General features: G+C 48.2%; 1 protein-coding gene across 2 annotated transcripts in view; it reads right to left on the bottom strand.

Moving 5' to 3' along the window:
* The window catches only part of LAMA5 (laminin subunit alpha 5), a 186,506-nt gene that overhangs the window by 162,644 nt on the left and 6,238 nt on the right, over nt 1-17,624 (bottom strand). For both annotated transcript variants that reach the window (XM_075901088.1, XM_075901089.1), the window contains exon 2: nt 12,101-12,253. In XM_075901088.1, the coding sequence (XP_075757203.1) occupies nt 12,101-12,253 (153 nt within the window). The remainder of the gene's footprint in view (nt 1-12,100; nt 12,254-17,624) is intronic.

The raw sequence follows: 17,624 nt of genomic DNA, 5'->3' as shown, positions 1-17,624 counted from the left end.
GTGGCAGGGATACAGAAACCCCTTCCTTTTCCCTGAGAAGGAAGGGGCCAGACCCATTGTAAGTCCCTTTACAGATGGAAAGAAAGGAACACTTGAGGTGTAGCTGCTATTAGGTTTCTCCAAAACGAGCTTGGGAAATAGCATGGAAGATGACTAAGGATCTCTGGGCAGAAGGACAGAGAAGGTGGGTATGGAAAAACACTGGACAGCAGAATTTTTGTAAAGACCTTTTCTCTCTGGGTGCAGGAGTGACTATGCATGGAAGCTGAGCTTGCAGAAAGCAATTATGTGCCTCCTTGCAGAAGCCCAGGTGTGGAGTTCACAGCAGAGGGAAGAAGTGCTCTTCTTCATCCGCTCCCTGGGCGATGAACTTGCCATAACCCAGACTGCAGATGACCCAGTCAGTTACCATTGATTCTGGACCCTTCTATCATTTAGATCAGCAGGCTCTTTGGGACAAATGGCTGCAAAGACAGACCCCCGAGGAGGAGGTGATGTGTCAGTTTAAGTATTATTGCCAGGCTAGCCATTTATTATGGATGTCCATTGACCCAGCAGGGGTTGAAATAATTTGGCAGGACTGCTAAAACACCTTTCACCCTAAAGGGAAACTGATGCAGCAGCTACGTCACCAACGGACCTCGTCAGAGATTCACAATAATCATATAAGAGCGCACGTGCACGCACACGCACAACCCCAAAATACCACATACCTCATTTAAAATACTTTGTGGAGCACTATTAAATTGATAACAAGCCTCCTTGGTAGCTGAAGGACCACAGATACCAGGTGCAGAGAGTTTCCTTACATTTGTGTGTAGCCACGTGATCTTTGGCTCTTTTGCTCGGATGGATATACTGTTCTAGGATTACTATGGAGACCACGATGATGCTCGCAGGAATGAACACCATAGTTCCCATCCCAAGTAGAATGTTTCCAAACAGGCACCAGCAATGCACCAGAGAATCGTGCCAACCAGCAGCCGTAGGGGCTTCCTCTATTAATAATCTCTCTTAGGGTGTATTATGGGTTTGTTTCTTTTAGAATAAACTAGGGCTCTGTAAAGCTCTCTGCAGGTCCTCCAAAGCTCTTTAACAACAAGGTTAAAAATAAAGGAAAATACGCAGGACCAAATGCAGGTAGGAGAAAATGCTGTGAATTTTGGTCTTCCTTCACAGCTCTGCTTTAACAGTGCACAAGGCCAGACAGTTTACTTGCCTATGGAAAACAGTAAGAACTCTCTCAACCCACAGACACCAGTGAAGACTAGGGATTTCATTGTTCATTTAGGGGCTGCTTGTTTAAAATGGAACACATGCCTAAGCTTTATGCGCACGACTGGCTCATGTGGGCATCTCTCCTATGTCTGCTCCCTGCATGATTCGTGTTTACAAGCCAGACCCCAAGCAGTGCAATAGGAAAGAGGAAGTGCGACTTGTGCAATAGGAAGTAAACTCCAGGGGGAAAAAAACAAACAAAAAAACCCCACACATCTTTTGGAATGCATCCATGGCCATTTAATCTGTGATTTATGCGTTTGCTACTGATTTTTTTTAAAAAATGCATCTTCAAACTAATCCCAGTGTTTATCTATCTATTCTTTTCCACTCTTCAGTAAGTGATCAATATGTGCAGCCTTTGAACAATCTAAAATGAAACTGATTTGGAGTGTGCATCTGGGGGAAGTGACTACCTAGAGCCCCCTCTGGTAAGGGATAGCTGCCCTCTGAGAAGGGTTACATCTTTTTAAATTAGAGGAAAGGAATTTTTATTTTCATATCAGATTGGTGCTGGACCAGTAAACAATATCCCCACTTCTCATTTTGATGCCCTGGCTGACAGTGTAAAATATATTTGGGGTTGCAATCGGGTCTCTGATCTATGAATAAAATAATTTTAAGTGAGACTAAAATGGATGACCTCCCTTTTTTAGACCGAATATGGGAGTTGAGGAATGTTAAGTGTGAGGTGAGGACCAAATGAATGATTTATCATTTTTACCAATAGCACTTTGATAATTTAAAAATAGTTTATTTTAATCCAAGTTTTAAATAGACACACACCTTGCAGGACCCATATATTAGTAAAATGGGACATTTTAACAAAGAGGGGATTTTCTATTTGGAATATCCTGTTGAATGTTTTAATTGTCCAATTTACCCAAAAATTTTAGCTTCATTTTGAAAGTGGGTGAAGCATATAAACATGGTCCATACGAGTTAACAAGGTTAGTTTTACAAATCATGGCAAGGTTTTAACTTATTTAATAAACACTCAGCAATTTGGATTATTATAATTATTATTTTTTTTTTACTAGACAGGACTGCGGATTGGCCACAAAGAGTAACCAGGAAAAGGCAGGTTGTCACACCTGTGCATATGTGAAGCACTCTGTCATCTCTAAAGAGACAAAGGCAAATGGAAGGTCAGAGATGAAGAGAAGGCTGCTTTCTTCCTCTAGCAATGCCACACAATATGCCAGAGTAGGGGGTGACTTAGGAACTTACAGGTGTAAGTGTAATCAAAGGGGAATAAATATTTGATAATAGGACCTTCAATCTCACTGAGAAAGGTATAATGTAATGCAATGGACAGGAGTTGAAACTGGAAATAAGGTGTACTTTTTAAACAACCAGGATAATTAACACTGGACAATTTACCAAGGGTCATGGTACATCCTCTTACGCTCGTAATTTTTCAATCAAGATTGAACGCCTTGCTAAAAAGAGGTGTTCTAGGAATTATTTGGGGGACTTTATATGATGGAGATTCCCAAATGGGGTCACGCTGTCAGCAGATGGGATCACAGTGATCTCTGCTGTGACGAGAATGCCATTTTGCACCACACAGTACAAGGTATGATGTACAGAGGAGGCCATTTTGCTCTTCAAAAGCATTCTCTGCAAGTCGGATTATGCATGCAATATATGTGCCAGGTCACAGTATATGGAAGACACCACTTTGCTCTTCACAATGGCGTCCTCCAGGGTCTCTGGTAGAAAAGACTTCATTAAATTTCAGTTGTGCCCAGGAGTGAAAGAAACTTAAATTTCTTACAGGTAACCTCAAACCCCCCATCACATACCCCCCCCTCGGGCAGGGATTTGGGAGGGTGGAGGTTACAACAGAACAATACTTGTAAGAAATTTAAGTGTAGGGTGGAGAGTAGGGGGCTCAAGGCCAAGGTGTGGGAGGGGGGATGCAGGAATCAAGGCAGGAGGCTGGGAGCGTGCGTATAGGCAGAATATGAAAGGGGAAAGGCGGTTGGGGCTGGGTTACCTTACCTGACTGGTGGATGGGTCCCTACCTGTTTGCTGGCAAAGGAGCTATTGGACCGGCTGTTCGGACCACTGGTGCAGGTAAACAGGTGGTGGTGGAGAGACACCCTGACCTGCCTCTTCCTTCCCCTGGGGACTAAGGATGTTAAGAGGCGGATAATTGGTCCATTGTGTAGTCGACACAATTTGTATCAACTACAGAATTAGTCGATAAGAAAAGGAGCTCAGTCCCGGCTCTACCCCTGCTGCGGCTCAGATTTAAATGTAGTAGGAACCAGGTGCGTAGGCAGCCTGGCTTCTACTACATTTAAACTGAAGAGCCGCAGCAGGGTTAGGTCCTGCATTGGGTCCAGTAACCCCTGTCCACTGTGGAGGTGGCAGGGGGGGTCCCAGCAGAAAGCTGGGACCCCCTCCTCACGGACAGGGGCTGCTTCTGTGAAGCAACCCCTGTCTGTGGCAGCCAGGACTGGCTGTGAACACAGGTTGCTCTGGCAGCAGCAGGAGGGATGTGGTGCCTTTAATGTGCCTGCCTCACCTGGCTACCTGCTGCTTACTGTGGCATGCAGGGTCACCTGGCACAGAAGCCCTGGGAGCTGGCAGGAACTCGACTAGGAGTGCGCACCGCAAACTGTGCCACACAGCATGTCCTAATCGGTCTTACCGGGGTGCCCCGCCTTACTTTCACTTCTAGTTGTGCTAGCAAAAAGTTTGGGAACCCCTGTTCTATGGCCTGTGGTATCCACGTGGTCAGACTAGATCATCATAATGGTCCTGTCTGGAATCTATAAAAAAAAAAAAGAGGGGCCTGAAGGCACACAGAATTATCAGACCCTGCTCTCTCAGACCTGAGACTTCTTTTTTCCCCCCTAAGTAGAGGCTGCCAGACAGGAAGAAATGTGGGCTTAAGAGAACAAATACCTGAGAACACATAAATCAAGGCACACTGCAAAATTTCAACATGAAGTTCTACCCAGTGTCTGGTTCAGGGGAGACATGGAAGCTCCAGCATCACCTCAGGCAACAAACGCTTCTGTGGGCGCAGGGACATGAATCAGTCCATCTCCACCAGTGCTGCAGTTATTAACCTCAAGCAAGTGCCGGCATGAAGGTACTTCCTCTTCATGGCTCCATGCATTCTACGCCATGCAACTTACCATGAAATACTGACAACTCTCTGGAGAAGGTGAACTAGGCTAAGGCTCATGTCAGGCTCTGGCAGGGAGCCAGCCGCTCATATTTCTTGAAACCTTCTGATTTATTACAGCGCTAGCGCCAGGAGTCTGCTGAACTAAAACACCTTCTGTTGCGCCCTCTCCTCCTCTGCCCCAGTTGTACATAGTGATCAACAGAACTATGGTGGGCAAGGTCATAGTGATTATTGTCGCTTGTGCGCTCTTGGTGTAACATAAGGCTGATAGACTCTTTCCCCCTTTCCTAGCTGGCCTGCTCAGCACTTGTACAGTAAAGCCAACATATCCCCGCACTGGCTGACTTTCTCTGAACTGCACAACACAGCAAGCTGCCTCTCTGCCCAACACTCAGGTGAATGCTGGACTGTACTCATCTCGCTCAGGAAGGCTTCACTGAAGAGCAAACCCAGGTTCCTACCCCAATGACTCTCCTGTCCACACACAAAAACTTCACTGGAGTGATTTAAACATGGGCTGGCTGGTGTGACCATGGGAAGGAGGGTTGGAACCCACGGTTCTGCTTTGCTACGAGGATCCAGGCAAAGCCACTCGAGTGCTGCCAATTCTCCAGGGGTTTCTCAGAGTTTACCACACATGCCCAGAAGAACCCAAGTTCAAAATCACAGCGAGTCAGGTTACTGCAGCATGCGGCCCATTGGAGTTCTACGGGTGGCCCATGAGACATTTTGTTTACTGTTGCTCACACTGTGCAGGGTTGCCAGATTCTACTGGTTTTCATCCAGGTACAGGTTGAACATCTCTAGTTCGGCATCCTAGGGACCTGATCAATGCTGAACCAGAACTGACAAACCGTGGGAGGTCAATATTGTCCAGCAGAATTAACCAACATTTCCACTGGGCTCTTAGAACACATTTAGGGATACATGAGAGTTAAACAGCACAGAACACCGAGAGCCAGCATTGGTGGCTGTAAACAAACTTTATGGGACAATGGAAAATTTGGCCAAGCCCATGCTATGAGGGCATCCAGCTAACTAAACTCATGCTGGACCACAGATGTTGCCCTACCCAAAAAGTGCCCATCTAGAGAGGTTCAACCTGTAGTTTTTCTCCTACCATTATTACTAAAGTAACACTCATGTAAAGCAAGTGCATGAGAAGTAAAGTGCATGCTGATTGCACATACCATTGACAGAGAGCCTTGCTCTCCCTCTGCATCCAATCACAGTACTGCTATGGTTCAATCAGCATACCCTGCAAATTCTAGGCATGTAAGCGCAGTGAGCAAAACTATCTTATCCCAGGATACCATCTTGATTATGACAAGCTTGCGACCCACCAACATAGAGAGCCACTCATGTGACCCACTCACTAGCCTAGGCTGTCTGTCGCTGCTTTACACTCTACAGCAAAGACATCCTCACAGACAAAAACATTTCACTAGCAAGGCTCAGTTTCCTTTCACTTAAAGAGAACGGTTATCTTTCACGCAGTGTAGAGAATCATCACTAACACTCCCATCTGCACTATAACATGCAGCCTCTGCACCAAAAATATTATCACGTGGCTTGATCCAATCTGTGGATGGGACCAAACTATCTGATGGGACCATGCTATGCAATGATGCTGAAACTTAGTGCTAATGCACACCGGCTTCATCCATCAAGGAAAGCCAACCTTTGGTACAACATTGTGCCGTAGCATTTTGTAGCATGACATGCTCAAAGAATCGCCAGACTACTTATCCAAGAAAGTCAAAATGTTTGGAAGCTTTAAAAGTGAGTTTATGATCAACAGCGAAAAAATAAAAATTAATAATCTGTTCTCTATTTAGTCTCCACCAACAGCTTCCAGTGCCAATTAGTTATTTTTTTAAAAAATAGTTGTAAATAGACTAACTCGTTTTGTTTCTAGCTGCCAGACCTCAGCCAAGTATCGGAATTCTTTCCCCTCCCCACACTTTTCTTGTCATCCTAAACATCAACATCCAACAGCAGTTCTGAAACCAGAGCTCTGCTGTCACAGTGGGTGAGGGAGCAGATGCAACAAAGATGGAACAACTTCTCCCAAGCAGATTATGTATTTGATTACCTTTTGCCCATTCTACGATGAGACCTCTCTGATCTACCCTGCCAATGAAACCATAAGGTGGCCGACCTGTGTTTTTTAAACTGCTGTTCCTTGGCTGCAAAGAATATTCCTTCCTCTCCCCTTCCCATTTCATCTTCACAGCGAAGAAAGAGAGCAAGTTCTCTAGACACAGCCACTGAAAGCAGAGATCAACAGGCTGATGAACAAATTAATCAACTCCCCCATCCTCATGATGCTGTCAAGTGCATAGATACAGGAAGTAGGGATGTGGGGGTGCACCCCCAAGTTTTTCACCCAGAGTCCTGGCTGCTGGCTCCTCTGGAGGAGGAGTGGGGGCACTGCTGCCCAGGGCCCATTCGTGCTCCACAGTTGCCCCCCAGCTGTGGCCCCTGCCTGGAGTGGTGAGGGGCACTGACAGACCTGGTTAGGGGCATGGAGCTCAGCACCTCCCACTCTAAAAATTCTTCCAGCACCACTGGACAAGTTCTGGAGAAACTTGGCTCTGGTTGGTAATTAAGCAGGCATGACTCAGAATATGTCCAAGCAGAGTCAATAAGATCCATGCCGGCATCACCCCAGAGTGCAGACCCAATCTACAACAATGGAAAGGGTATTTCCCATCAGTGTGGGAACAACTTCCCCTTGAATGAGGGTAGCTCTGCCCAGGGAAGGCCTCTTCCGTCAACAAAGCTGCATCTACACTGGGCATCAGGTCAACATAGCTGTGTCAGCCAGGCGTGTGGTTTTTTTTTTCCCATACCCCAACTAATGTAGCTATCATGAGCTGTAGCATCTGATGAAAAGCTTAAAAAACAAGTGGCCCTGTAGCACCTCTGATGAAGTGAGTGCAACTAACGAAAGCTTTTCCATAATAAAATTGTTAGTCTTTAAGGCACTCCTTGTTGAAACAGACTATCGCGGCTACCTCTGAAACTTGATGTAGCTACGTGGCCCAATGACTAAGCGAAGGCAAAGCCTCAAGAGAGACACTGACAGCAAGGAAGTACAATGGCAAATGAGCAGTGTTGAAAAAAAAAAAGTCACTTTCCTGACCCTAACACTCCCTGGGACATTCCAGTATCCACTGCAGTGCGCTGACCCCAGAACTTTCCATGTGTCTAAGCTGATGCACCCTGTACCTCAACCTCTCAGCTATAAGGGAATTTCAAGGCATCCAAGGAATTTCAAACACTTCTCTTCCAATTACAATAGGCTCTTCTGGCACATGCCTTACAGATATAGGAGGACCCCAGGGAGACCTTTCTTTACCTTCCTATCTCTCAGCCATAGCCTCAGGTCAACAAAGGAAACTATGCAGGATTCTGTAACCCTTCAGCAACACTTCTCACCAGCTAACTCCAACAAGAAAGTGAGGAGAACCAAGGGCCAATGCAGTGTATGCAGTAAAGGAATGCCAATTTGTCCATACAATATAGGGTTACCATTATGAGGAAACTGCCAGAAATGGGCTGCTACCAGATGCTCTTGCAAAGGCCTGCACTGGGTATTTATGGAGGACCAGTGAATGCAAACTTTGGACATGGCAAGGAGGAGTAAGAGTCATTTTATAGGGGGTGACAACAAGGAGTCCGGTGGTACCTTAAAGACTAACCAGCACTTATTTATGGCATAAGGCAGGGGTACTCAATACATGGCCTGTTTCTTTGTGGCCCATGGTGTGGTTTGGGTTTACCGAAGACTCAACACGTGGCCCACGGGTGGGATCCTTTGAACATGGCTTCCCCTGGGAACACGCTCCACAACGGCGAGTCAATAAAACGGTCTTCTGTTGATATGCCTTTTAGTAGTTAAATTCCTGAACCGTTATTGCTCAAAGTGCTGTCATATGGGTGGAAATCGGGTAAATATTCCATTGTATTAATATTAGCAGAACTGACATAAATGGGGCCAGTGTGTACTGTAATGTTGCCTTAATCTTTATATTCATGCCCATCAGTGTGAAAGAAGCTATTTGCATATATTTCATATATATTGTGAGTATCACTGTGGACCCTGGGGCTTCCAAAGTTGAGTAGCCCTGAAGGGATTCTTTCACTATAATCCACCAGTTGCTATCAGTGTTCTCACGGGATTCTGCTCATGACCCAACTGGTGCAGTGATGAAATCCCACCCATTACCAAGAGAATGCGGGGGTGGGAACTGAACAAGGAAACCTCAAAGTACACGGTGGGGCAAAAAGAAAACACAAAGATTAAAATTTTACCAGGGCAGAATTTTTTTCTCGTGTCCCAACTTTCCTCCTATATTATACCCAATCCTGGATTTTCAGTTTTACACTCCTAATCTAGGAAGCACGTTGAGGATGCAGATGAAGAGTTGAGCCATCAAAGCTTCGGGCCAGGTCTACACTAGACCTGGAAGGTCAGCTTAAGTTACACAACTCCAGCTATGCAAAAATTGTAGCTGGAGCCAGCTTACCGTAAGCCAAGCTTGGTGCCATCCCCACAGAGGGAGGCTAAGGGGAACAAACACTCCAAGCAACTTCCCTTACTCCTCATGACTGCAAGCTGCCTTCAGTGGTCGACTTATGGATCTTAACTAGACCCACTAAATCAAACACTAGAAGAGCGATCTCCGGTGCAGTGAGTGAAGACGTGCCCTCAGTAGGTTGCCAGCCGTTCTCCACAGAGTGCACTGCTGCCTAGAGCCAAAGGCACTGCTTGGAAAAATCAAGAGGGGAGAGGAACGTCAGCCCTGACTTGAAAGGTTTTGGAACCCTCTCCTGTTTCCTTCCCTCCTACAGGTAGATAGACAGAAGCTGGAGCAAGCACATTTTCACCTATGTCCTCAAGTCAGAAGACATGAAAGCTCTCCTGTTCTCTTTGCCTCACAAAAAAAGCCCTGCATTTGAAGTGGTTCATAAGGACACAGTGGAGGTCAGCTACTTTGGAAATTGCATTAGGAGAGCCTCCTTTCACCAGTGTGCGTAAGGATTCTCAGCCTCCTAAGAACCATATTTTAAATCTGAGATTCTGATCAAGGCACTATGGGGATGTTTGGGGAGAGTGGGAAAATGGATTCCACAGCTTAGCCAGCAAGGGTCTCCGGGAAAAAGATATCCTTGTCCACAGTGTGCAGGAAAGCTATGCTAGCATTATACATGGCAGGAAGATATTTATAGGAGATCCTGGAGATGCCAGGATCAAAAGGATAAGTAGAAATTTTGAGTATTTCTAAAAATCAGGGGGTACAACTTATGATTAAAACAGTGCAGGCAACTGAGCACTCATGCCCTGTAGGGGGAAGATTTTAGTGCACAGAACCCCCCTCCTCCCCACCCCCCCCTCCCCCCACACAGCATATTCAGGCCTCTGAATTTATTTCAAGCAAGCAGACTATAAATAACGTGACAGTCCGTCCATGCACCTGAAATTCTGCCCCCTTAATATAACTCCTCCACTGCCTTCACAATGGCTACGCTACCAAAGCCACACAATACAGGAGCTGTGCTAAGCCTTCATTCACCAGCCTCCATATCTGATCCAGAAAAAAACAACCCAATATGGCTACAGATCAGGTGAGGGCTTACACCCGTCACAGGCTACAAACATTTGGTTCCAACTTTCTCTCCATCTTTTGTCAGCAGAAGGCCCAGTATTCAAACCCCGCCTCAAACTGCTTGTCATTGTATTTTTCCCACTAGCAGAGGTCAGAGAAATCTCAAGGTTGGCACTGAAAGTCTGCTCTCAGCCAGGGCTCTTGGGTGCTGCAGCAGTTAGAAGTGCTACATCATCATAAACCCTGAGGCAAATGCCCAGCTCTCTGAATTATGAGGAGTAGACTGCTTACAGCACACTGACTACCGCCTCCGCCTGGCTCTATTCAAGTAGCTGGGAAGCCAGGGCTACTAGCCAGATCTCCCAGCAGACTGCAGGACCTCTCTTGAAATGAAAAGCCTGAAAGGAGCTTATCTTCATGTCAATACACCCCTATCCAGGCCCCTCTCCATGCCCTCCTGCTCCCCTGATGTTGGCTATTTAAATATTGAACAAGGTGGACTTTAAAATGAGGTGATTGGCTTAAAATGCTTACCCTTCTGCCTAAGCAATAGGCCCCCGAGACCCTCAAGCAGTCCATTTCAGGAGAGTGCCCCGAGACAGGCAAAACCCTCCTACAGCATCAACAGCAGCCTAAGTTAATCTACACACCATACTGGGGAACAAGCATTTCGAAGCAGAAGTCTCCCCTAGTGCCCCTGCTCTCAGGGATATTGCACCATGCACTCCTGTTTGGAAGCTTCTGTGGGTGGGGAGGAGTTCTTTGGATACGTCAGACACCAACCGTGCAGCCAGGGTGCTATCTATACACAGAAGTGGAGGCCTACGGAAAAGACCTGGGTCACTAAGCAGAGTTTGGGGTTTCCTGTTTCTGAAAACAAAACTGGACTGTTACGTTTTCAGAAACGGTTTATTCCTTGGGTCCCCTCCTCTCCGCTAAGAAAGGTTTATAAAATAACCTGCCCTTTCCAGAAGAATCATTCTCCACATGTACACGTGCCACAAACATGGGCAGCCGTGAAGGCTGGTAGCTAGCATTATTACAGTGCTAGTTCTTTTCCCTTAACAACATTAAAGACCAAAGCTCGGTTGCCAGTTTTTGTCATAAGACCTTTAAAGTTGATTTCATGTATTAAAACTCTACAGTCTAGATACATTAATGTTTTGCAACAAGCTTTTTAACACCTGCGGGCCAGCCATAGCTCATGCTTTGAATATGGCGACAAGAAATTCAACGGTGAAGTTTCTGTCCAACATGGTAGCCAAGTGAGCCAAAAGACTCTTCAGGGCAGTGGTCCCCAACCTATAGAGGCTCCCGGGCGCCCGGGGGCGGGGCCACTCACGCGCTGGGTGTCTGTGGGCGGGGCCACGCGTCCTGGGGCACACCAGAGGCGGGGATGCCCTTGCACCCGGCGCCGGCATGTGCCCCAGGGACGGGGCCACCCGAGCGCCTTGTGCCGTGGGCCCGGGGCCGTCACTGCCGCCCGAGCCACACGCCTGGGGCCGGCACCGGCGCCGCGCGCCCGCATGTGCCCCAGGGCTGGGGCCGCCCGAGTTCTGCGCGCCCCGCGCCCGCATGTGCCCCGGGGCTTGGGCCGCCCAAGCGCCGCGCACCAGGCACCGGTGCGTGTCGCGCGCCGGGGGCGGGGCCGGCCCAGGTTGTTGGCAGGCGCACACAAATGCCCCGGCGGGCGCCATGGCGCCCGCGGGCACCGCGTTGGGGACCACTGCTTCAGGGGAACAGTTTCAAAGCGGGCACTATTACTTCATGCCACAAGTTTTTGTGATTTTTGTGCGACTGCTGTGGCCAATGCTTAGGGAGGTTGTGTGGCAGGTAAATGCACAGATTGCATTTAGATTTTTAGACCCTTAGCTCTATAAGGTCTCATCTGCACCCTGGGACGACCTTCAAAGAGATTTCCCTGTCCTCCAGTCATCCCAGCCACAATCAGTCTCTTCTGCACCACGGACAGAACAAGCTCTTTAGAGACACCCAAGAAGGCAGGTCCCCAACCACAACACCCGGCAACTTAAAAACACCGCAAACCCCTTTCAATTACCTGCCCAAGGTCCAAGGTGACATTGACTTGGTTGAACTCCAGCCCCCGAGAGAGGGGAGGACTTTGCCACCAGCGCTCCGTTCCATCGATGGCGTTGGTGATGGGGTGAGCCTTGTTGCTGTTTGTTGATGTGCAAATGTCGCAGTACTGCCCCTGTCGGAAGAAGCAAACACGGGCGATTAACACAAGCCCGGAGCGGCTGACACATTCCAGGTTGCAGACACTGTTTGTTCCCAAAGAGCCCCAGGCCCCAGATTCTTACCAGCTAAAAGGGATGAGAAAAAACTATCAAGAAGTGGATGTGGTACCTAGATGGCTCAGCAGCCTCTCCACCACCCTCTCCCCAAAGACGACCTGTATCCTTTTAAAGATGCACATTCTCTCCACACATGTTCTCTTTATACTCACATCAAGCACTTTTCATGGGGATCTCACCATCCAGGACGAGTTAGCCACCGCCCGCAAGTCCCATTATTGCAGGCAGCACTCAGCGGAGGTGCTGCCGTGTGACCGCTCCTAAACGGAGGGTGAATGAAGCACATTGCCTATTGGAAATGCTACAGCACTGGGGGAAGGAGAGGCCGTGGGGTCCAAACCTGAGGGTCCTTTGAAATAAGCAAACATGTCTCCCTTTCCTCATCTGGGACCAGAAAACCAAAACAAAATGGGGACGGAAGAGAGGAATTTACAAGGAAAGCCCTTTCTGCTATGGCCCTGCTTGGACGTAACAGCCAACAAGCAGGTAACATCCAACGGCTGGCCAGGCAGGCCAGCTTTGTGATCTCATGAGCAGCAACAGGGCCTCTCGCCATGAGTCACTCGTCTCCCCGGCGCAGTGTGGGTTGCTAGGATACCAATAGACCCCTGGGCATGCAGCCAAGGAGGGGAGAACCCTCTAACACAGTGTTTCTCAATCTTTTTATAGAAAGTACCCCTTTACAAAAAATAAGCACCCCCAGTTTTCAGACACACAATATTTTTTTCTACCACTGCAACACATTTGTTTAAACAACTTAATCGTAGCCAGGCAGGCAATGAAATTTTTGGGTATAAAAAGTACAAAAATAATAAAGCGCTGTAAAATATAACACAAAAATTCAGCTCTCTCCAAATTTCAGTTGTGTTGACGTACCCTCCCAGACTTCTCTCAAGTACCCCTAAGGGTACTCATACCAGTGGTTGAGAAACACTGATATAACATATAGGCTGGGCCCAGGGCAACCTCAGACAGGCGCAAAGCGTGTTACACCAAAAACAGGGTTGGGGGTCACGTTGAGGGGACCTGCAAATAAGCCAGGAAACTGATGAGTTAAGAGATGAGGTCCTCTGTCCTGTCACTTGAGTCATCCTGCTATGAACAGCACACAAAGGAGCTCTGGTTTCTGACAGTTTCCCTTTAAAAAAGGTGGTAACCACTGGGCTAGTGCATCAGCCGCATCTGTCCTACAGATAGTTTTAATATTACACCAGGAATCTCTCTCCAGGAACAACCCCCTCCCCCCAGGGCTGCAGTAAGATAGTCATTGCACACAATAGCCATTGTCATTTCCACAAACTCAAAGGTCTGGATGAGCTTTCAAGTCAAAAAGGAATCTGAAAATTCCCTGCATTGTTCCCTGTAGACGTGCACTATGTTATTTACAGGCAATTATGCAACACGAGCTGTTCCGAACAAGCCCACCTTTTAATTAACTCGGCTAGAGATACGAACATACCAGACAGTGAAGTACAGAGCCAAGGAATGGAGACAGTCAAAGCTGCCCAATGTAACACTGCTTTCTGCGCACCAAGACCTTGCTGTAATGCAGAGACTCAGAACAAGGACCTTTTAAACAAACCTCTAACAAGGGCACACAGACAAGCCAAGAACAGACAACAGAAAGAAAAGACTCGCTGAAGAACAGACCAGCTAAAAGAAACCTGTACAACAGGTTGCAACACGAATTAAATTTCTAGCACCAAGCACAAACTACAGGCTTGTCACAAAAGGAGGATGTTAAAAAAACCTGGAGAAAAATGCAAAATCCTCAAATTCTGAAGTTCTTCAATTTGAGTTGCATTTTGCACAACCCTAGCAACGACATGCAGTTGCCACTTCAAGTTTAACAATGGACTGAAAATTAAAGAAATGCTGCTCTACTTTACTGATGCTGCAAATGTTCCTCTGTGGCATTTACTCATGCAATGTCTACACTATGAGGGTTTTCCAGGAGGTATCCCGAAAAAAACCTCTGCCACATCCAGGGAACGCGTCTGCTCTTCCACTCTTTTTTTTTTTTTTTTTTTTTTTTTTTGCAGAAAAGAGCAGACGGGCTTTTTTGGAAGCCCTGTTCTCCTTTCACTAGGAAGAAGGATTCTTATGAGACAGAGGCTTTTCCAAAATTTGGCCCAGTGCAGACAGGCCAATTTTTGGAAAAGCCTCTTCCGAAAAAACAGAGCATAATTTGTGTACCTTTTTCCGATAAAACCTTGAAGTCCTAACTGCAGGACTCAAGGTTAACATCTCAATGACTGACTTGAATTGCTATTAAATGGTGTAAATTGGGCCCGACAGTACTCTTCCCAAATGTTTAGACAACCAATCTATTAAAAAGAGGAAAACTGATCATTTCTAGCTATGCAGTGAGTAAAACTCATTCAGTGGCGTGGGAACATTTTTGGGGGTGGGGAGGGCTGACACCTTCCCTTACATCTGTCCTTTCCCTCCTCCCCACCTCCGCAAGCTGAGGCCAGGAGCAAAGCTCTGTCACGCAGTGCTAACAGCCGGGACCTGGGATGGGCATGGCAGCAGAGTCCCTAGTGCACAGGGCTGGCAGCAGAGTCTCCAAAGCACAAGGTGGCAGCGAGGTCCACATGGGTGGGGCAAAGCTCAGAGCAGCAGCTTGGTCCCCAAAGCATGAGGCGCTAAGCAGGGAGCCTGGGGGTGCTGCAGCACCTTCCGTATGAACATATTTACGGGCAGATTATACACTGAAAATATGGCACTGGGCACTGGAGATTCAGATTAAAAAAGGGCCGAGCTTCTGAAGTCAGAACTGACAACTGTGTTTTAAAAACAAAAATGCAGGTCTGAGAAGTGTAACTCTAATCTGTGGAAACAGCTTCAGACAGCAGTTCTCAGCACAGGAGCAAAGGGGAGGGGGAAACCCAGCAAGGTAAGCAACAGAGTGAAAGAACTATTGAACAGGAGGAACTATTGAAATGGAGGAAGTTGCAAGAGAGTTTAAAGGCACTTAATAATGGTGCTATCAGAACAAACGGCAAGGAGGATGATAAGGAGAGAGATTAAATGGAAGAGGAACCTTCAAAGAATCACGGGCCTGATCTGCTCCCACTGAAGTCAAAGGGAAATCTCAAGTCTCCTCTGTGCACAGAGACAAGCCTGAAGCCCTGCTGAGCTTGACAGCCTTAGGGAAAGCAGCTGGCTTGTCCTGGCTTATCTGGCCTTGCCCTGACCTATTCCCAGTGCTCTTCATCTAGTTTACCAAAAACCCTGAGGGACATGACCCCTTTTGGGATAACAGGTGGCTTTGGAGAAAGTAAATGGGTTGGCTGGGAAAGTCCTGGGTGACCTTTCCAAATGAGACGGGTGCACGATTACCTCCACTGTGCATGCAAATCAGATAAATGCACACATTTGGCATCCACATGGCTGTTGTTCCAATGATGGACGTAAAATCTGTTTAATCCGTTAACCTCTTAAACAGTGGCAGGCAGGGGAAGGGGGATGCTCCAACCGATCCCATCCGACCTACCACAGCCAGGGCAGAGAGGCCCCTCCACCACAGGGGAAACTGCTCTGGCCAGGTTGGAGCATCCCCACGCATTACGCTGGTCTGGCCAGGCTGGAGCACCCCTACCCATAGCATACCAGGCCGGGCCCACCGTGGATGGAAGCTGCTCCAACCAGGTTGGAGCACTCCCTGCCTGCAGCAAGTGGGGGGCTGATCGAGCCCTTGCTGGTCAATTGTAACAGGTAAGAGTCATGCTTACCAGTTAACCATTCACATCCCTTGTTCCAATTAGGGATGTAAGCGACTAGTCGACTTGTCACAATTCCCCCACCACCACCATGAGAGAGGCAGCAGAGGGTGGGGAGTAGGATCTGGTGCTGGGGGGAAGTCAGCTTAAAAGCCAGTTCCCCCCAGCACTATCTCTGTGTGGAGAAGGGGTAGGAGTGCAGCAGGGATCCTGGTGCAAGCTAGAGACTCAAGCAGTCACCACACGCCCTGCTTTTCAAATGTACAAGAGCCCCAGAAGGCAAAGCACGGGGCCAGCAGGGGAATCAAACAGTTCCCCACTGGCCCCGTGGTCCCTGCTTCTGAAATGAACTCTTGTCCATTTCAAAAGCAGGGAGTGCGGGGCCAGCGGGGGACTGTTTGAGTCCCGCCTTCCCCCCAGCCCTGCATTCCTGGTGGTGCTTCCACCTTTCAAATGTAGCAAGAGCCCCTAAGGGCCTGAGGTGGAGTCAGAAATGAAGGGTTCAGCATATGGGGCAGGTTTGCCAGTGAGTGGGATAGGGATGGGGCTGCGGATGCAGGATCTGGTTGGGATATGGGGTGCAGGAAGGCGTGAGGGTGGAATGTCTGGCCAGTGGGGAGGATGCAGGAGCAGGCTGGGGGTGTGGAATCTCAGCGGGGTGCGGGAGTGAAAGGCTGGGGGTGCCATATCTGGGCATGAGGGAGCATTTACTTGCCTTTCCACCCTGCACCATGTCCCAGGCATGGCCTCCCGCTGCTCCCACTGCTCGGATTCCACACTCCCCGCTGGCCCCATGTTCCCTGCAGTGCTTGTGCTCGAGTCCCCCTCTCGCCCTGTGCTCCCTTCGGCACTTTAGCCGTGGGGCTCTTATGTACATTTCAAAAGCAGAAGTGGCCACAGTGGAAACTGGTGTGAGCAGGGATTCCTTCAATCCCCACTCAAGCCGTTTTCCCACTGCACCCGATTTCCCACCCGCCGAGACGGTGCTGGGGGGCAGCGGGCTTTTAAGCCAGCTCTCCCCCCCTTGTTACCTTTCTCTGAGAGGCAGCGGGGGGTATGGAAAGAGTGACTAGTCAAGTTATGTTATCAGACAGTTGACTAGTCACTTACATCCTTATTATGCACATGGATGGGAAAAGTTAGATGGAACATTGGTTGTGGGCAATGTAATTACCAGGAAATGCCAACATCTCTACACTCCACATTGCTCTCTAAGGAGCAGGATTTTTGGAACATGTCATGGCAAAATCCTTAACACTGCAGCTATTACATAGGCAGCAGGATGTAGAATCCAAGTGCAAGGGTAGAACATTTCTCTTGCTGCATTTCATTACATGCATATGGAGGGGGATTGATATCTCTCTCTCGCCCTCCCTCTCCCGTTTTCCTGCGGGATGATAAGAGTGATATCATGACCCACTCTGCATCCCACAGCCCCTCCCTTTACCCTCAGCCATGTGGCCTCCACTCTCCCTGTGGAGCTGGGGGCCATGCAGTTCCCCTCCTCTTCCCTCTGCCCCAGTGCTCAGGGGAGCCACAGGAG

The sequence above is a fragment of the Pelodiscus sinensis genome, chromosome 18 (assembly GCF_049634645.1).
Source record: "Pelodiscus sinensis isolate JC-2024 chromosome 18, ASM4963464v1, whole genome shotgun sequence".
Lineage (NCBI taxonomy): Eukaryota > Metazoa > Chordata > Testudines > Trionychidae > Pelodiscus > Pelodiscus sinensis.
The sequence above is the reverse complement of the archived record's forward strand: the minus strand, read 5'-3'. Positions and strand labels throughout refer to the sequence as shown.